This window comes from Lissotriton vulgaris, chromosome 2_1 (assembly GCF_964263255.1).
Source record: "Lissotriton vulgaris chromosome 2_1, aLisVul1.2, whole genome shotgun sequence".
Taxonomy (NCBI): Eukaryota; Metazoa; Chordata; class Amphibia; order Caudata; family Salamandridae; genus Lissotriton; species Lissotriton vulgaris.
The window spans coordinates 1905863303-1905884821 of NC_141687.1; the positions used below are offsets into that span (position 1 = coordinate 1905863303).

Sequence of the window (21519 nt, forward strand, 5' to 3'; positions counted from 1 at the left end):
TCCACATTCCCTGAATGGTATGATTTTGAAGATGAGCCCCCCAGCCGATAAGCGATGCGTCTGCTGTTAGCACCATCTGTGGAACAGGCTTGAGGAACGGCCGCCCTTTTGAAAATGTTTTTTTGTGTTCCACCACTGCAGAGAGGGATGTGTGCAGCTGTCTACCAACACCAGATCTGTTAAAAACCTTGAGCCTGGTTCCACTGATGTGCTAGGAATTCCTGTAGAGGACTCATCTGGACTCTTGCGTAAGGGACGATTAGAATGCAAGAGGCTATCATCCCTATTAACTGCATAAACACTCAAGCAGGTAATGAGTGTTGAGGTTGCAATTGTGATATTAGGAGCTGTATGTTACGTATCCTGACTGGGTTGGGGTATGCTAGAGCTTTGCAAGTGTCTATTCAAGCTCCTAGATATACTTGTGTGTTGGATGGCTGGAGGTGGGACTTGGTGAGGTTTACAGTGAATTCCAAGTTGTGAAGCTACTGAATTGTATTGTGGGTGTGCTGAAGACAGCTGTGTTGTGATTTGGCCTTTATGAGCCAATCATCCAGGTAAGGAAACATGTGAATGTGTTGCCTTCTTAAGTGTGCTGAGACTACTGATAGACACTTGGTGAAAACTCTGGGTGCTGTGGTTACTCCGAACGGGAGAACTTTGAACTGGTAGTGATAACCGTCCACCACGAACCTGAGATATTTCTTGTGAGCGTGGTGAAAGGGAATGCGGAAGTAGGCATCCTTTAAATCCAGAATGGAAAGGAAGTTGCCTTGCTGTAGCAATGGGAGCACCTGTTGGAGGGTGACCATGTGGAAATGGTCTGACTGAATGTAGAGGTTTAGCTGTCTAATTTATTTTACCTATTTATTTGTGTTTTTTGTAAAGCGCAACAGCTGCCCCAACGGGGCGTCCCGGCGCTGATAAATTATGGAACTTAGAGGCTAGGCACCAATGGGGCATTATATGGGGAAGAGATGTGTTTTCAGGGACTTTCGGAATGCTAATTCGGTTTGGCAGGCTCGTAATGCAACCGGGAGGTTATTCCAACACCGAGTGGCACAGACCTCGAATGTTTTCCCTCCGGCGCGAGTACGTTTAAATCTTGGGGTTTCCAGCAGAAGTAGGGAATTTGAGCGTAATGTCCTGGTGTTGACATACGGTCTCAAAGTGCTTTTCAGATGGGCCGAGCCTTTGCCCTTGGAAGCCCGGAAAGCCAGGGTCATGGCCTTAAAAATACATCGGGAGCCAGTGGAGTTTACGGAGGTGTGGGGAGATGTGATGTCTGGCAGGAATTCTCTCTACCAGCCGAGCAGCAGCATTCTGGACAGTCTGTAACTTGTGGCATAGGCCTGCTGTGATGCCAAGATATAGTGCGTTGGCGTAGTCCAGGTGAGATATTATCAGGGCTTGTACCACAGTCTTACGGCAGTCCATCGGCAGGTAGTTGATGAGCCGTCTAATTGTCTTGATCTTAGCAAAACAGGATGCTGCTACTGTTTGAACCTGGGCGTTAAAACTGAGATGATTATCCCAGCGCACTCCCAGGTTTCTCACCGAGTCTTTAGGCGTGGGGGCATGGCTGAGATCATCCGGCCACCATAAATTAGAATCAAGAGGGGATGATGAGTTAAAAAACAGAATCTCTGTCTTTCCAGCGTTGAGTCGGAGGGAATTGGAGTCCATCCAGCTAGAGATGTCTCTTAGACAGTTTTTCAATGGGTCGAAGGCAGAGGCAGTGGGGGTATCAAAGGTGAAGAGTAACTGAATGTCGTCAGCGTAGGAGGTGGATTTAATCCCAGTTTGCGCAATCAGTTTAGCCAAGGGGGAGAAGTAAACATTGAACAAGAGCGGGCTCAGGGAGGAGCCCTGTGGAACTCCCCATTTAAGTGGTCTAGCGGTGGAGGTGTAGGGAGGGGTGTATACCTGCTGAGTACGGTCACCCAGGTAGGAAGAGAGCCATCTCAACACAGTACCGCCGATACCTAGGTCTCCCAGCCTTCTCAGCAGGATCTTATGAGAGACGGTGTCAAATGCTGCTGAGAGATCCAGCAGCACTAACACCGCCCTCGACCCTCGATCCAGCGTCCATCTCACCGAGTCAGCCATTTCAACAAGGGCCGACTCCGTGCTGTGGCCCGATCGAAAGCCGTGCTGAGAGTCATGCAGGAGCCCATGGGATTCGATGTAGTTCGCAAGCTGGGCGTGCACCAGTTTTTCCAGGATCTTAGCTGGGGCAGGCAGGAGAGAGATGGGCCTGTAGTTACTAGGGTTATCTGGGTCAAGATCAGGTTTCTTAAGGATGGGGACTAGGGACGCATGCTTCCATTTTGCGGGAAAAATGCCCGTTCTCAGGGATTCGTTCCAGATATGGTTAAGGAATGGGTTGAGCAGGGGTGCCAGTTTTTTATATTGTTTGGCTGGAAAAGGGTCCTTGGGGGAGCCAGATTTACAGTTGAGTAATTCTACCAGTGTGTCAGCCTCAGAGATATCTGCAAACTCTAGCAATGAGGGTGACTGTAGCGGGTACGTAGTGGATTCCTCACCCGACCCTGCACTACTGGTGATGGGAAAGGAGGAGTAAATAGCCTGGATTTTTTTCTTAGGTCTAATATTGGCCTGAGAGAGCCATCCTTTTTTGGAATTAGAAAATGGAGAGAGTAATCTCCTGTGCCCTGATGATTGAAGGGGACTGGTTCTATTGCATGTTTTTGTAACAGGGAGAGAACCTCTTCTTTTAAGAGGGCGAGATGTTCTGCGGACATTGCACAATGTTTGGGAGGAATATTTGGGGGAGTGGAGGTAAATTCCAGGCAATAACCATACTGGATAATTTGTCTTACCCACTTGTCTGTTAAAAGGTAGGAATGGTGAGAGACGTCCCCCGACAGGAGTGGAATGATCATTTGTGCATATTTTATATGAAATAAAAGATAAGTACATGCAAATAATAACAAAACAAAAAATAAATATGTTACACAAATCGATAATTTTCATTCCCTCATAATTTTGGTTCATTTTGGGTTTTTTCCAAGTGCATTTTTGCTTGGTTTGAATCTCAAACTTAGAAATACTTGGATGAGCCTAATGAATGATTCTGCACTTGGGAAAGGGCTTTGCTGGGAAGGCTAGATAGCACATAGCCAAAGAGGGTAACTCTTTGAATTTCTGCTCTCTTGCAGAATATGGAGAGAGCATATGCAGGAATAAAAAACGGCACTTTCTACTGCCTTTTGCAGCAACTGGATTTCCTTGATATACGTAGGAGGAGGCTAAACCCTCGCAACAAATTAAGGAAGTGAGGATCAGCTCCAAAACAACCACAGGAGTAGGGTCAGGAACTGGCCAGCATGGGAATATGGCTTGCTGGATGACTTAAGCAGCAGAACAGATGTGGCAGCTGGGAACAGAGACACACATTGCACTCTGCTCTGCTGGGATCATGATGCCTTCAAGCAGCTAATTCCTACCTCGGCTACAATGCATAATGGACAAGATTGCAGAGGCCTTAGTTATGGTATACGCATGCTGTCAGGACTACCACCCTAGACAGACTACTGCTTGAACTGACTCTTAAGATATAATCACATCCCCTAGATAGCAGTCTGCAAATGCCTCCCTATAGTGTCATGTCTGAAGCAACTGTTGAGCATTTGCTCTGCATGCACCAAGTAGAAACATTCAACTATGTACTCAAACTATCAGTTATGAATAGTGGGCATCTAGTCTCTTTAGCCAAAAGAGGATGGAGTAGGCTTCATAACTTTTGAAGGGATAAAGAGGGTTTAGTTGGATTTATAACTTATGAAGACACAGACTCAGGAAGCCAAATATTAAAACATAACCAATTACCTTGCATTCTCTAGTAGGGACTGTTTTGGAGGTATCCCGGCTGATAAAACTGTCAATACATGCTTGGAACTTCTTGCCGATAAGAGCTCCTTCTTCCCAACTGCACTCCGAATATGGTAATCCCATCCACTTGCACAGATACTCTGGCTCATTTGAAGATGAAGTGGCACCTTTTCGATTGTGAACTGCATTATAATAAAGCAATTGCATTTCAATGTAATCTCTTTCAGTGATCAACAGATGGATACATCTCATACTAGAACTGCTCCACACTGAGAATGGTCTAAAAAGAATGTTCAACTTAGGAATTTCTAATGCCTAATTCTGTTGTCATCAACACAAGCAAGTCATATTTTTCAGAACATCTATGCTACTGATATCAACAAAATGTCCAATGGTTATTTGACAACAGGCAAAATCATGTCATTGGTATTGAGAGGAGGACGGGAAAAATAAAGTAGATCTAGTTTGATATATTCGGCAGGAAACCAAAGAAGCACTGGACGGGACAGGGTTTATGGCCCTTATCTTCTTGTCAATTTATTTTTTCAATTCAATTTGTCAATTTATTTTTTCAAAATATGTTTACATATTTAACATAATGTCACTAGGATCTCTTTACTTCTCTAGCTTTTAACTCTTTGATTACAACAGTTGTGCTGCCATGCCTCTGTCCTATATGATTCCAATGAAGGAAACAAAAGCAATTATTTTTATTTTTACCTGGAAAGTCAGAGTGTCCCGATGTGGACTTGCTCGTCTTTACAGCTGGGTAAAACAATCAAAAAGAAGATCTTTTAGAGTGTTTATCATTGAAAGCTGAGTTTAATTACTTTACTACGAATTTCTTTCCTACACATTCAATGACATGAAAAAACACTGCTTTCAAGAAAACAGAAAATCAACAATGTTATCTCTTTCAAAGATTCGCATGTCTTTAAGTTTGTTTTTGTTGGGTTAAGGTCCCCATACATTTACACAGCAGTATTAAAGACACAAAATTAAGACATTAGTCTCCGTAGCCTGTCTGCCATCCTGAAGGCATGTGCAGTTTGAAGGTAATGATTCTAACAGGGAGGGTGGATGGTCACATGTTAACCTATAGGAGATACCACTGTTGGAAAACGATAGTAACAGGCACGTCCTTTTTCTTCTGCAGAATTAGATCTTTCATAGAGTCACATGTTTGAGAATCCTCTGATTGCCAAACAAAGCCATCCTTTATTGTGACAGACGATGTGCAGTTTCATTCAAAAATCTTCTGCATATGGTGCCTTTACCAATGGAAACAGCAGCCTTGTTATGAAGCAGGACTTCTCCTTGCATATGCCCCCCCCTGGCCCCACTTGTTAGTCCCGTTTGGACTACTGGATGCTGGTTTTAGACTCTTGGAAGTACACTGAAGCCTGCTAACCAGGCTTGAATGCTAGTGTTCTTTCCCCTAAAAACAAAATGCTAAACTGTAACCCAATTGGGCAAGGACTTTAGCACCTATGTAAGCATCTGGCAAATTGTACCCCTGGAACCCAGGGCATGGGTACTAAAGAGGATCCCTAAGGGCTGCAGCATGAGGATCCCTAAGGGCTGCAGCATGTATTAAGCCACCCAAAGGGACCCACACAAAGACTGCATGCAGACTGCCATTGAAAACACGACATTACCCACTCCCTGTGAGCAATTCCAATGTACACTACATGTATTATATGCAAGTCACCCCTACAGCAGCGCTTGAGAGCCCTAAGGCAGGGTGCATTATAATACATGAGCAGATATGCCCCTATGATGCCTGGTTCCATTTCTAGGGAATTGCAAGTGATCAGGTAGCCATATTAAAGTTATGTACTAGGTAGGCACTGGTCAATACGAGTCACCCAGCTGCCCTGAAAATAATAGAGTTTGGTATCAAACACCTCATCTCAAATCTATACTGAGGCCAGTATTAATTGTGACATGCACTCAGAAGGCACCTTAGAGTTGCCCGCAGAAAACCTAATAGTCGTATAGTCCACTAGCGTGCTGGCTGACTAGTATCTTCCGGCCTGCCACCAGAGACTAGTTTCTGACCTCACAGAAGGTGAGAGCCCACGCTCTGAGAGGTCAGAAAGAATGACTGCTCTGGAGGCATGTGTTCACACCTCCCCCACCAGGATGGCTAGTGTTTTAGCATATCAAGGTCAAAGGCTTCAATGCCTCTGCCGCCTTTGATATGAGACCCTGCATTCTCTCAGAACTGGGGAACGCAACCCCATACCCTGAGACCCATTTGGCACCAGAGCAGGCAGGAAATTAGAAATTCAGTAGATGAGATACACTTACAGGATAGGCACACTCCTAAGGTGGGCTAACACAATGGATAAGCAAGAAAGGGTTTCACCAGTGCTGGGGCATGGTCAACAGCAGAGGAAGATGGCCGCACACTAACGCGGCTCCAACACCCACAACCGGCATCAAATTTATACACATACTAATCCAGTAACAGAAGCTGAAGCGAAGCAGCCCGACACCCTAAGCAACACCCAGGCGGCCCCCGGGCCAGGCATTTGGCATCCGAAACCAAAGAAACAGGCTGAAATGAGCCACCCGGGAGGCCTAGGCGAGAGATACGCCATGAGTGGCCTGAAACCACCCACTCACTGACATCCGCCGCGGCGGGAGTGCACAGATCTAACAGATGTGTGGCCGACTCGTGATGGGTGCATCAAGAGAAAAGGAGGGCGAGATCAGCCAGGCGGAGTGCTGACTGCCCCACCGGCATGCTGTGCCTGCTCGTGCACTCACCTCTACCTCGAGGGAGGAAAAGGAAACAATTGGCCGCCTGGCGCATTCGGCACGGCATGGCGAGCGAGAATAGAAACTCGGCACAGCGGAGGTGGCTGTGACTGCCCCGGCTACAGAGCAGATGTGGGTGAAGAACCATCCCGCACCGCGTGACCTGGAAAAGGGCCTACCGACGCCACTTTCCAGTCCAGAGCCATCGATGATTCGTACCTCGAGTGTCAGACGCTGAAAGAACAGAGAGGTGGTGCACAGCCTTGATGTAGGTACGGGGGCAGCTGTGGGGGGATCCAGTGATCCAGCCACATAGATGAAGCCCCAGCGGAGAAACTATACTGCTACCCACCGCTAAAGATCTGGACTTGTGTGGCATTGCCTGCTGGTAACCCCACGCAGTGTGGGTCACCCAGGCTCGACTAGCCCCAATCGGAACACCCTCGGGGGGGAGCCAATGGCCTAAACCTTATTATGTAATACACACTAAATACAGGAGAGAGCAGGCGGAGCCCCGTGAGAGAAGCAGACAGACTAGGGCATGAGCGAGAACCATCACAATACAGCAACAAAGGCAGTGCATCTTCGGTGCCCAGTAACACCAGCTGATGGAAGGGGGTCCGCGCATGGGGGGGTAGAGCGAGTGGGTAAATGCCAACAGGGCCATCGCTCAACAGACCGTGCAGGTGGCGGTAAGTAACTGGCAGGCTCCATCCCCCTTGGTGCTCGGTTTGAGAGCCACGGTGTGCTGCAATAGCGGGAGGAAAGGGAAGCCGCACCTCACTACAGACAAAGCTGGACAAATATGCAGCAGTTGACTGGCCCACAACGACAGGCACTGAAGAAAGACGAAGTGAAGGCACAATGACACAGCAAGATGGGAAACAAGTTGACCTGACCCTGCAGGACATTATGTCCGCAATTACTACGGTACGCACTTCTCTAGAATCCAGGATGGATTCTGTCTCCTCTGAAGTTTCCCTAATCAGAGCAGACATTCGCAACACAAATTCTAGAATTAAAGAAGTAGAGGCCACCACTAACTCACTAGTTACCGAAACGTACCTACTTAATAAACAGATCAAGGATTTGCAAATAAATACGGAGAGAATGGAAAACCAGCTGGACGATGTTAAATGGAGAGTCAGGAGCAATAAAGTCCCACCAATAGATCTCTTTGTAGAAGATCTAGTCATGAACCACCTAACACCAACAGGTCTATCTAGGTACTTTTCAATAGAAATGGCACACAGGGAACCCGGAGGGAGACCAAACCCGGGTGCACACCAGGCTTATTTTGGCGCAGGTGTTCAACTTCCACGACAGAGATGTCATTCTCCAAGCAGCACACACAACTCCACAGATCAGCTTTGAAAACAGCAAAATCAAGTTTTTCCCTGACTTCATGTTTAAAGTGTAGAGACAGCGCCGCAGTTTCGTGGACATCAAAAAGGCCCTACGAGAAAATAACTTAAATACGCCATGTTGTTGCCTGCCAAATTGAGAGTCGAAGCAGAAGGCAAGTTGTGATTATTCTAAAATCCAGAGGAGGCATGGGACTGGCTGGAGGCTGGCACACCGTTGGAATGCGTACCCAGACCGACAAACACTAACAAATAACTTTGCCCGCAAGCAGAGAGAACTATCAGAAGACCCAGGCTCAAGCTCAATAGCGCAAATAGGAAATGGGGACATTAATGAATTAACAGAAATAACTAGGGGCCCGGAATGGAGATAGGAACATGGCTAACCTAAACTGACATCTCCATATGTGGAGCTACACCCATTTACGAAGCAATATGCCACTGGGGAAGCCAAGATGTACCAGAGTAGAATAGCAACCTACTCCCACCAAACCACTTAACAGGCTCAAATTTTGTTCACTTGATGCTAGAGGGAGGGCCAGGGGGGAAATCTGCCCACGCACCACCGGTTTCCAAAGGTGGGCGACAGGCATTCGGCAATGTAGGGGAGGCGGTGGTTGTAGATTGGCAGTGCAGAAAGGCAGGAAGGGGGTTGGCCTTGTTCAAGTTAGGGATGGGGGAACTTAAGTTAAGTTCTAGCTCAGTCATTGCGGCAGGGAGGAAGAAAAATCAAAGGCTCATGGGTCTGGACAATAACGCTGGAGGGGTCTTTGCCCTGGGCTCGTCACGGAACGGACGCCGCACACATAATCCAATATTTTGCAATACAAATAACATACACACATCACTGTGGATAGTAGGATGGGAAAGGCCCTTCAATTGCTCACCTGGAATGTGAATGCGCTTAAAGACAAACTCAAACAAGGGATAGTCCTTCAGTATTTAAAACGCCTGGTACCCAAGATAGTCCTATTGCAGGAGACACAACTTGTTGGTAATACCTGCAAGGCTCTAGATAGATGGAGATATAAACTCCTAGCTCATGCAGAGTTCACCTCTGGATCCCGTGGGACAGGCCCCCTCATCCGTAAAAGCTGCCCATACATGATCCGCAAAACATGGGTGGATACCCAGAGTAGATTCGCAGCAGCTGATGTGTTTTATCTAGGAACCTGATTCAATATTGTGACTTTATGCCCCTATACGGCTATAATCAATAATATCCCTATAATGGCATAATAATCAGATCCATATTTCAGTAAATAGCCCTTGCAGTCCAAGGCACGGCAAAAGCTACTTCCTTAGATTCCTAGAGAGCACACCGAGTTCTTTCGACACACCAAACCCCCAGCAACCTGGGAAAGCCCTGCTTGCTTTGTTTTGATTTGTAATAGAACTCCTGCAAGCACTGTAAGAACGGCCAGTTCTTAGTGACATCTTTATTGACGTGTTATGTCCAAACCTTACGTCAAACTCAGCACCTTTCAGGTATAAATATACCAACGTTGCCTTAAGCAAACACACGGTGGTGATTCTGGAGCAGAGCAGCTAATCTACTTTCCGAGAGCCCAGCAGAAGCGAGAAGCCCACGGACGCTGCCCCTCCTCTTTGACGCGCTGAGAAAGACGTTGTCTTTTCTCCTGCCGAGAAAATCCAGCTCCTACATTCTATTCCCAAGGTACAGTGCTGACTAAACCCTTAGAGAGAATTCTTGAACAGATCCTTGGCAACGAACCTACTTAACTTAAACTGCTACTTACTTACTCCTTCCCACGTATTAGGCTTAGGTCAGGTACACCGGGGTGGCGTAGTTTAGAAGCACCAGTTGAGCACGTTAGCCTATGTATATATGTATATATATTTTATCCATTTTAAAGTGTCTTATGGCTAAGAAACCATATCAATGCTTTTACAGTATTATTTCATAGTACTCTTTTACTGTACGTACTTTACTTTACAATAAGTATTGCAATTGTGGCAATTCATTTCTCTTGCATGAGAAGGAAGCCTGCTCAATAAATAATACCTTTTATTGAAAACGCCCGTCTCTCTATTCTCTGCACCATGGTGAAATTAAATATGCACAACTGACTGAGTGAAATAGCGGTCTATTGTTTCACACGACTCTAGAGATTGACTCTTATTCTGAGGGAGCAAAGTTGTCATGTTTATGCGGTTGTTGGAAACTGAATCCCTTCTTGTCTGAGCCAGGGAAGCTGATCACTTACTATTCAGTCAAGAAAGTTTCCAGTGACCTCTGAGCTAGCTGGCGCAAACCTAAATTAAGTCTAACATAGTCAGTAGAGACCTAGAAGACCTCAGTCCTACGTCTACACTGCTGTTTATGTTATTCCAACCCGCAGGGCCTATAGGGAAAATAGGAACTACACTACACAGCCATTGGTGTATGGGAAGGGAAACCTCTTAACGTAATGTCTATATATGTTCCCCCAGCCCAGCAACTATCAACACTAGCGGACCTCTATAAATTCATTCTAGACCTCCCTTTGGGGACTTAAGTAAAAAGAGGAGACTTCAACCTGACTGCGAACTGAATGACTGATCAACTCCCCCCCCCCCCACCCCCCCTAGGAGAGACCCCCCATGATATGTCAAAATTAGCAGACTTCCTCTCGGGCACCCTGAAACTGTGCATACTTAATATATGGGAAGCCACAGACCTAACCCACACTGGACAATCCTGGGTCTCTTTGGGGTTGACCCTTGCCAAACATAACAATGTACAAAAATGGGGAGATGGGGAGCTACCATCAATGGGGAGGTGGGAAGCTGACATGGACTGATCCATGACAGCACAAAAAGACGTCTTCAATATATCTGTAAGAAACATTAGTTAGTGCTGGATTCCTTACCTTAGAATTACCCCCAGGCGTCAGACAGGATCCGGAAAGTCTTAGTTAGCAGTACCCTTGCACGTCGGTAGGCATTGTCTGCGGCTTCGCGTCTGTCGTCGTGATCCGTGACGGACGTGACGCCGCCCTCGCGCACGGACCTCAGTTCTGTACATAGCTTTCCGCGCTAGGAACGCAGAGCCATGCAAGAAACCGACACTGGTGCCATGAAACTAGGGCCCTGAAAGGGGATGACCTTAACCCTAGATATCGGTTCTCAGAACGGGGAGGATGGGTGGGGCGGTAAGAAATCTAACACGCATAATGTTTCTTACAGATATATCATTACCGAAGGTAAGTAACTTGTGCATCTGAAAGAAACACGTTAGTGTTAGATTCCTTACCTTAGAATAGATACCCCAAGCAATACCAACCCCGGTGGTGGGTCTGCGAACCAAAATCACACCAGGAAGTCCTGGAGAACAGAACGGCCAAAGAAGCCATCTCTTCGGACTTGGCTGTCCAGGCAGTAATGATTGGCAAACGTGCAGCAAGGCCCACGTAGCTGCCGTAACAAATGTCCTGCAAAGGGACTCCCAGTCACAAGGCAGTAGTAGCCGCCGTGGCCCGAGTGGAATGGGCGCGTTCTTTTTAGCCAAGGTATAACAGATCTTGATCCACAAAACGACCCACCGAGAGATGGTCCGCTTGTGTAACACCCACGTAGCCAACAAAGAGTTGGTCGTCCACCCAGAACTGTTGTGTGCGGTTCAGGTCAAAAGAGCGCACATTTTGGGTCCAGACGGTGGAGCCTCTCTTCCTCTTTCGAGGGATGCGGAAAGAAGGTGGGCAAGGTAATGGTCTGACCAATGTGAATGGCAGTAACCACCTTGGGCAGAAAAGAAGGAAGAGTCCTCAGAACAACTTTGTCCGGATGGACAGAGAGGAAAGGAGGCTTAGAAGAAAGAGCCTGGAGCTCACTCACTCTTCTGGCAGAGGTGATGGCAACCAGGAAAGCAGTCTTTAGAGTCAGAAGACAAAGAACAGTTATGGAGTGGCTCAAAGGGAGCACACATTAGATAGGATAACACCAGATTCAAGTCCCACTGAGGCATTACAAAGGGAACAGGAGGATACATGTGAGTAATGCTTTTCAAGAATCTATTTACAACAGGGGACTTGAAGACTTGAAAAGAGAAGGCTGCTCACGAAGCCTCAAGAAGGCTGAAACAGCCGAAAGATATCCCTTGATAGTGCCCAGAGCAGAGCCCTGCTGGGCCAGGGAAAGAAGAAAGAGGAGAACCTCTGAAAGAGGGGCAGAGAGGGGATCCACAGCCTTTGCTGTGCACCATGCCACAAATTTGTTCCACCTGCAGGCGTATACAGTTTTTGTGGAAGGACGCCTGGCTGCCAGGATGACATCACAAACTTCAGGAGGCAAGTTAAATGGCATCAACTGTCGCCGCTCAATTTCCACGCATGTAGGTGGAGGCTGGATAGGTTCGGGTGGAGGACCGTCCCCTGTTGCTGCGACAGAAGGTCCTCCTGAAGAGGCAGTCGAATCGGGGGATTGACTGACATACTGAGTAGCTCGGGATACCAGTATCTTCGTGCTCAATCCTGAGCCATAAGGATGACTTGGGCCCAGTCGCGCCTGTTCTTCTTCAGCACTCTGGGCAGAAGTGGTGTAGGCGGAAAGGCGTATAACAGACCGCAACTCCACTCGCGATCAAAAGTGTCGCCGAGCGAGTGCCGCCTTGGAAATTCCAACGTACAGAACTGATGACATTGCGCGTTCTCTTCGGTGGCGAATAGATCTATCCAAGGCTCTCCCGACTGCTGAAAGAGACCTTGAGCCACGTCCGAGTTCAGAAGCTATTCGTGATCCATCATGCAGCGACGGCTGAGTTAGTCTGCCCTGGCATTCAGGGAACCTGCCAGGTGTTGAACCACTAGGGTGATGCCCTGATGTTCCAGCCATGTCCAGAGGCGCTGAGCCTCTTGACATAGGGTCCACAACCCCTCCCCGCCCTGTTTGTTGCAGTAGCACATGGCAGTGGTGTTGTCCGTGAACACCTGCACTACACTGCCCCGGACAGAGGGAAGGAATGCTTTCAGTGAAAGCCGGATCGCCCGCAGCTCCAGAAGGTTGATGTGGAGCCGGGACTCCGCTGGAGACCAGAGGCCTCTGATCTCTGCCTCTCCCATGTGGCCACCCCATCCCAGGAGGGACGCATCTGTCACCACTGTGTGCTCAGGTTGGGGAAGGAATCTGCTGCTGACCCAATCGCGGTTCGTGAGCCACCACTGCAACTGTCTCGCCGTGCCCACCGAGATCAGAAGCCGTTGACGTTCCGTAGGTCCAAGATAGGGCGCAGGCCCCCTTTGCCCTTCTTGGGAACCAGAAAGTAGTGAGAGTAACAACCCCGTCCTACTTCAGGGCCAGGAACACGCTCAATGGCCCCCTTGGCCCAGAGGGCCGTAACTTCCTCCTGCAGAAGTTGCAAGTGATCCCCCGACATGCGGTGGTACTGAGGTGGCATGGCTGGAGGGGTCGCCTTGAAGGGGAGGGAGTAGCATCTTCGGACGATTTGCAGCACCCACCTGTCCGAAGTGATGGTACGCCAATGAAGCAGGTGATGGCGAATTCTGCCTCCCACTGGAGTGGAATGGGCCTGAAAGCTCGGACTAGGAAGGCTTTGAGGCAGATGCTGTGGGAGCGGATGTGGACTGACAGGCTCTCTGGCCCCCTGCTACACCATGGCGGAATGCACGTCCGCGACCGTGTTAAGGTTGGTTCTGCGGCCTGTGGCTGGACAGAGGTGCCCCTTCCGTGGCCACGAAACGAGCGAAAAGCAGAAGTTTGCTGACACTGTGCCGACAGGCCCAAGGACTTGGCCGTAGGCCTGGAGTCCTAAAATCGCTCCAGCGTGCTATCTGCCTTGTCGCCCAAGAGGCGACGGCCATCAAAAGGCATGTCCATGAGAGTGCTCTGGACATCCACTGAAAAGTTAGTGGACCTCATCCAGGCGTGATGACGAATTGCCACCGTCGTTGCAATCGCTCTGCCCAGCGAGTCTGTGATGTCAAATCCACATCGAATGGAGTACCGTGCTGCATCCCGGCCCTCAGCAAGAGCCTGGGCGAGCCGCGTCTTGGCCTCCTCCAGACACTGGGGCAGCACGTCTGCCACCGTATCCCACAGAGAGTGGGTGTAACGGCCCAAATGGCATGCGTACCGCAACCCTAGACTATCAGAGGAAAACAGTTTCATGCCAAAGGGAATGTGGTTTGGGACGTGGAGGCCTGGATAACCAGGCTCTCAGGGGTGGGGTGGGTGGACATAAAGCAGGGGTCGTCCGGAGCTGGGCGGTGGCGCCGGGCCACGTTCCGAACCACAGGAGGGAATGTGGTGTGCTTGGACCAAGTGCCCATCAGAACGTCAGTGAGGGCCTCATTAAACTGCAGTAGAGGATTCGAAGAGCTTACTGGCGGTTGAATCCCTTCGGTGAGGAGATTAGTCCTCACGGCCGTGCAGGAAGCTCAAGGCCCAAGGCCTTGGCCGTCTTGGGTAGCACCACAGCTTAAGTCGCTCCCTCCTCCGTAGCCACGGAAGGAGGAGAGAGAAAACCAGTGTCAGGCAAAGTGTCTAGACCACTGGCCTCCCCTAGCTCATCTGCTCAGTCCTGACTTAACTGGCACTGCTGTGCCAGAGGGTCCTCAGACCCCTCCCAGACCTCCCCTTCATCCGTGTCCTGATAAACAGGCAAAAATGACGGAGCCAGGGCACAGGTGAAAAGCTCACCAGTCGGCGTCGGAGACGGCGCCGAGCGGCGCCGCTCTGACGCCGAGCCCGGGCCGGGAATGAAGCCGGGGACGGCTTCGTCCAAGGACGGCACCAGAGGCAAAAGGCATGAGGGGGGTCGGCGCCAGCTGAGGAGTCGTAAGGTCAACTGATGTCGACCAGGATGCAGGCCTGGATCCCACGGGGTCCTGCGACGCCTGGACCAAAGTCGCCGGCGGAGCTGAAGCTGCCGGCAACACAGGGCTAGAACCCCCAGTCGGACCCGCAGGGCCTGAAGGCACGCCGGCGGGTCTCGTGGCAGAAAGGCAGTCCTCATGTCCACGAGGAAGTCTTGAATCTGCTCCGCAGTCGCATTGAGCCAAGGGACCGGAGGGTGTGGGGCTGGATGCGACTGCACGGGTTCAGCCGAAGCCACGAGGGCTTTGCCACCTGAACCCTCGGCCGAGTCGTGCGACCGGTGAGGGTATGTCGAAGAACGATGGAGTCTCTTCGACCTCTTTTTGCCATGCCTCGACTTACCCGAGTGCGAGGACTTGGATCCAGATGATCGATGAGGACTGCGGCTCCGTGACCGGTCCCTCGACTTCCTCCTCGACCGAGACCTCGAGCGGCGCAGAGCCGACTTCCGGAGCTCGAGGAGCTTTCAGGAACGCCCCCGCCTAGCCTTCGACGTCAAGGCCCGGCAGTGTGGGCACAACTTGTCATCGTGGTCGGCCCTTAAACAGTAGAGATACCGGCGGTGGAGGTCGGTAACCAACATCCCTACCGGTACCAGGAGTCGATGTCGACTCGAAAAAGATAGACAAAAATGCCCAAAAAGTCAGTAAAAAAATGACTAAGTGTACGCTCTTCCCGGATCTGCGCTTGCTGGCACCGAAAAAAGAAGAACTGACGTCAGCGTGCGAGGGCGGCGTCTAAGTACTCCAGCGACTTCATTCCGGCGATCACGACACAGACGACGGATGTGGAGCCGCAGAAGACGCCTACCGACGTGCAGGGGTACTGCTGACGAAAACTTTCCGGATCCAGTCTGACGCCTGGGGGTAATTCTAAGGTAAGGAATAGAACACTAACGTGTTTCTTTCAGATGCAGAGCTTTTATTTGCTTTGCCAAATAAAAATAATTTAAAAAAAAGAAAGGTTTTCACCATCCTGGATTTGGTGAAACTAGAAACTCTGGTTCAAGACATCATACCTGTCTCTGCCGGGAAACCCCTCGAGGTAACTGTGCGCCTTACAAATTTAAATAAGAATAATAACCTCCTTTCCTGGCTTCTCTCCTGATCACAGGTGAGTACTTCGGAACTCAGTATTCGGCTGATTTTATAGGAATATTTTAGAGTTTCTAAACTTCACACCAAGTCAAACCAGTCAATGTTATCCTATGGCAGGAAAGTGATTTATCGGTTTCCAGGTGAGTACTCGACCAGTGAAGTTAAGGTTCTGGGCATAGACTCAGGGGTCCCCCAGGATCAGGTAGGTACAGTTGGTACACGCTCAGCGGCACTGGGGCAGTCGGGTGCAGAGGTAGTTATGCCCAATGTTTTCCAATGAGAGGCAGGGGGCCTTCGGTTGGTGGCTGCCCCACAACCACGCGGCTGGGGGAGCTGGGCTCCTGGTTGTGAGAAGTTGGCCTGATATGTAGTGCTCACTATTCTAGTGATCACTGTGTATCATTCCAAACGACCCTTATTGATGATTGGTTGTAAGTCAACCTTTATAGACCAGCTATCCTAGTAGCATGGACAAGAGCAGTCTTTAGGCTAAACTCTAGAGGGCGTGTTAAGCCAGCTGTTATACCATCACATATACCCCTTGAACACCAAGTGAAAGGACACCACACAAGTTGTTATGAAAATAAACAGATATTTATTTATAACAAACAGCCCTGGACTCTTTATGAGGACAGGGCGCTAAGCACAATAATAAGCTCTTAAAGAAATTCAGAAAGTCGCACAATTTACGCAAATGCCCAAGGGGCACGAAAAACCATATACTATAAAAGTGGAATGCGAAATACTAGCAGGTAAGTAACTAGTCTCAAAGGCTTTAGGATCGCTAGGACTGGACTACTGAACCTTCAGATTACGAGCAGGAGGCCTAGGGAGATCGGGTGCAGAGTGTGCACTCTCACGCGGGATGCAGGACAAAGTCTATGGATGCTGGATTTCGTAAAGTTAGTGTTATCGGACGAACCCGACTAGGTAGAGCTGAAACGAAAAAGGATCTGGACACTTAGATAGTTAAGCTATGCTGGAGCACCAAAATGCTCAGGTTACCTAGCCCAGGGGCTGCGGCTGCATAGGGCTGAAAAGACGTCGGGAATCCTCGTTGCAGTCTATGGAGCCTGAAAGAAGAAGTTGCTGGCAGGCGACCAGTGATGAAGTTCGAAGTGATCCAAGCCTGGATCGGTGATGAAGGATACCTGTAAGCAGAGGGGACCAAGTTCTGAATCACTAGCCAGTGATTAGATGGGCACCAGGATGGCACCGGACGAAGTCACCTCGACCAGGTGAGTGGGCGACGCTGGGCTCTGCAGTCTCTCGGACCAGGAGGCGTTGTCGGCGACCAGGATGGAGGTGCGAGCTGTCCAACGAAGATATCTGCTGTCAGCGATGCTGGACCCAGGATTGGGGCAACAACTCTTGGCAAATGCAAGCCCACGCGGTGGACTCAAAATGGCGTCTGGAGTGGACCAGGAGGGTCCGGGGTGCTCCTCTGTTAGAGGGGAGCAAGGGCCAGTCTGGGGCAACCAGACCAGCGATGGATGTGTCGTCATTCGTCGTCAAGAGGGCTACAAGCCAGCAGGCAAGTGACCGGACAACGCGGTGAGCAGCAAAGAGCAGAAGGGCCCCACGCAGATCTCGTGGATGCTGGGGGGCTGGACTTCGGTGCTGGAGCTGCTCAGGGTTAGGGCTTCTCAAACCCCAAAGCACTCACTCGAGGATCCCTCGGCGGTCGTGCTGGATAAGCGTCGTGCAGTTCTGAAGATGGCCGGTCCCTCGAGGTCTCGTCACACCCACGGATCTCAGCTGGGCTGATGATGTAGGTAGAGGTCAGAGGTGCCAGGGAAGCCGGGTCTCGTCGTGCTGGCCGGTCGGATTCCGGAGGAAGGACGTGCAGCAAACCGCAGTGTTCTTAGTTGGTGCCCGCAGATGCAGGGTGACTACTCCTTAGTCACAAGGGAGAAATCTTAGGAAGAAGTCTTGAGTTCCTTTCGTAGAAAGTAGTTTCAGGATTCAAAGATGATCTAATTTGGAGGGGTCCCCGCTCCCACCTTTATACTAAAGAAAGGGGCTGGTACGGGACTAGGTCCTGCCCATGAGTGAGACCAGGAAGGGAGGTGGTTACACCCCTCTCCCATGCCGGACTTTCCCCAGCTCAGGGGCTGATGTGCCCCTGGAACTGGTTCAAACTGGCAGATGCACAGTGAGCACCGGGGTGCCACTTGCAGTCACCTTCCTATTCAGCCCTGCCTACCTAGGATACACAAAACCCTGTCTGGGATGGTGCTAGCACCGCCCCTGACAGGAAACCCTTTGTCCAAGCTCCCCTCGCTGGAAGGACTCCCAGCTGCAGGGGGTGAGACTTGTGTCTGTGGTGGCAGCATCCATTTTGTGATGCTGAGGCTCGAGTTAACTTTAACCGGGGTTCACAGTTACATACATGTCGTGTCCCTCTAGAGGGGTGTAATGCTAACCCCGTCGCCAGAATTGGCGAGGGGTTAGTATTCCAATTCGTATGACACCTTACTCGACATGTTTTGATAAAGCGATAATAGAGTTGGCAAATAACCGCGAGGATTATAATGCACTTAAGAGTATATGGTAAGCGTTATCATATAACAGCTATAAGGACTTGGTTCCTCAAGCTGCATACGGGCTCAGCTCATGCCAGAGCACCATCTCACATAATTCCAAGCACTCTGCCTTCAGGATTGTTAAGGCCTGCCATAGGAGTGACTGATAGGAATACATGTGTCCATTTTAGGGTTAGATATAGGTATACTATATCTAAAGCAAAGGGTGATTACAACACCTTGCCCCAGCTGTCGTGCAGCCAGTTGTGTCAGATTTGGATGGCCAGCCAGGGGTGGCATAATACATGCTGCAGCCCCTGGTAGGCCCTGGGTGCACCTATGCCCTGGGTACCTAAGGTACACTGTACAGGGACTGATAAGGTGACTCAGTATCCAATTAGATATGTACCTAGGGTACATGGAATCCATTTTACAGAGAGAGCAGTAGGCCTGGGGCCCTGAATAGCAGGGTCCCAGGTCAACTAAGTCGAAAAACCAGCAAAACACCAGGCAAAAAGTTGGGGGTAACCATAGTCAGGTATCCACCTTCCTACAGTCCTGTACCCTGACACTGACACACTGCCTTTGCAGGCTCGTGTCTTGGTGCAGAACAAAGTGAAGAGTCGACATGGCACACATCTCTGTGTGCCATGCCCACAAACCACTACCCTGGCATCAATGAATCACCCCTCTAGCTATGTTATGTTATGTTATGTTATGTTATTAAAAATTTATAAAGCGCGCGTACGCCCGAGGGCTTCTTGGCGCTGGAAAGATAAAAAACATAACAGAGGGTGAGGGAGCGTTATTTCAAGTAGGCTTTTGTGAACAGGTGAGTCTTGAATGCCTTTCTAAAGGCTAGGAGGTCTTTACTCTGTCTGAGGGCTAGTGGCAGAGAATTCCATAGGGTAGCTGCTAGGAAGTGAAAACCGCTGCCGCCTTGTCGTTTTTTCTTAAAGCGAGGTACTTCAAGAAGGTCTTTGTGGGCTGATCTTAGGTTCCGTGAGGGAACGTATCTTCCAATCAGCTGTCTGATGAATAGAGGTCCCTTGCCTTGCAGAGCCTTAAAGATGATGCATCCGGCTTTGAATTCGGCTCTTTGAGCCACAGGTAACCAGTGCAGGCTCTCTAGGCCTGGTTTGATCGATTCCCATTTGGGTACTTTGCAGATCAGCCTGGCGGCCTGATTCTGTAAGTACTGCAGTCTTCTGAGTTGTCCTACGGGTAGGCCTAGGTATAGGCTGTTTGAGAAGTCGATGTGAGAGAGAACTAAGGCCATGACCACCTGAATTAAGGCGGAGGGAGTGAGGAAATGGGCGATTTTCCTGATTTTCCTCAATTGGAAAAATCCAGAAGAAACCACAGTTCCAATTTGGGATCTTAGCGAGAGGTCCTCATTGATGGTTATCCCCAGACTTTTTACAGTCAGAGATTTCTTAGGGGGGAGGCCCATATCAGTAGGCCAGAAGTTAGGGCTCCAACTGATTTCGCTCTTGCCGGGCAGGATCAACTCAGTTTTCCCTGGATTTAATTTAAGGTGATTTGAGGACATCCAACTCTGGATTAGAGTCATAGTGGCTTGGAAGTCCTCCACCGCATTAGGGGAGTTAAGGACGAAAACGAGCTGCAAGTCATCTGCATAGTTATATACAGTGACTTTGTGCTTTCTCAGGGCGAAAAGAAGGGGCCGCATATACAAGTTGAATAACAAGGGGGATAATGAAGAACCTTGGGGCACCCCACAGAAAGACTTGACTTTGGCAGCAGAGAAGGAGCCTAAGCAGACAGACTGAGTACGCTCGGAGATGAACGACTTCAGCCAGGCTAGGGCAGAGTCTCTGAGACCCGCCTGTTCGACACGGTTGACCAGAATGGAATAGTCAACCGTGTCGAATGCGGCGGACAGGTCAAGAAGTACTAGGGCTTGATGAAGGTTATTGTCAGCGTTGGACCTCAAGGTGTTCTGGACGGCCAATATTACTGCCTCAGTGGAGTGACCAGGCCGGAAACCTGCTTGGTTGGGTTGGAGATATTCCGTTTCTTCCACAAAGTTAGAGAGGCAGTTGGTAACATGCGCCTCCAGCATTTTCGATAGGAAGGGCAGCAAGGATATAGGCCGATAGTTCGTGAGGTCCAGCGGGTCAATACCAGGTAGGAAGTGCAATGCTGCCATTAAGAGTATATGGTGCTGGGAGTTTGTCATCACGAACTCCACAGCACCATAATGGCAACACTGAAAACTAGGAAGTTTGGTATCAAACTTCTCAGCACATTAAACCCACACTGATGCCAGTGTGGGATTTAATGTAAAATGCACGACAGAGGGCATCTTAGAGATGGCCCCTGAAACTTGACCAACTTCTAGTGACTCGACTAAGTGGGTGCTTAGGCTGCTACCAACAGACATGTTACTGGACCCCAGGGTCGAGAGCTTGCTGCTCTTAGGGGGCCTGAAACAATGCACATCCTGGGACAAGGTGCCAAGCCTCCTCCCCCCAAGATGGGCAGGGTTCACGAAGGGGAAGCTTCAAAGGCTTTATGAACCTCCCCAGATCATTTGCTGCTTTCAGCAACTGATCTACACTGGTTCTACCCTCCCACTTTGGTCGTGAGAGCAGGTGGGAAAAACAAGTGAGGGAAAGAATTGTGCCCACCTCTGCCAACTCCACCCCTCAGGTGGGGGAGGCGAGGTGGAGCACAACTCTGAGCACCCGCCATCTTGATGATGGGGCGGACCCAACCAACCAGGGACAGGCTCCTGCCCCCTTCCCACTGGAGGGTGGCACGATAGGCGACCAATGTGCACCCACCTCAGGAAAGGGACACATTGGTCGCTGCCCTTACCTACCTGTGAAAAAATATATGTTATCCCAACTGGTATAATTCAAAGGCAATTAGGTAAGATATGCATACAACATTATCATAAGGAAGTAAGGAGACTATTGAATTACTGCATGTGCTCATGGCATCATGTTTAATGTAGAGGCAAAAATGAAGGAGGACAGAAAAAATAAAATTGGCAGTTGTGACAGCACTGCAATGTACAAACAGAACAAATATTAACATCCCGAATTGTAC

At 49.5% G+C, this 21519-nt stretch overlaps 1 protein-coding gene across 1 annotated transcript in view; it reads right to left on the reverse strand.

Moving 5' to 3' along the window:
* Positions 1–21519, reverse strand: part of CHD2 (chromodomain helicase DNA binding protein 2) — a 1340517-nt gene that overhangs the window by 596483 nt on the left and 722515 nt on the right. The window contains exons 10-11 of the mRNA XM_086956769.1: positions 4576–4620; positions 3853–4037 (exon numbers count right to left, since the gene is read on the reverse strand). Of these exons, the coding sequence (XP_086812895.1) occupies positions 3853–4037; positions 4576–4620 (230 nt within the window). The remainder of the gene's footprint in view (positions 1–3852; positions 4038–4575; positions 4621–21519) is intronic.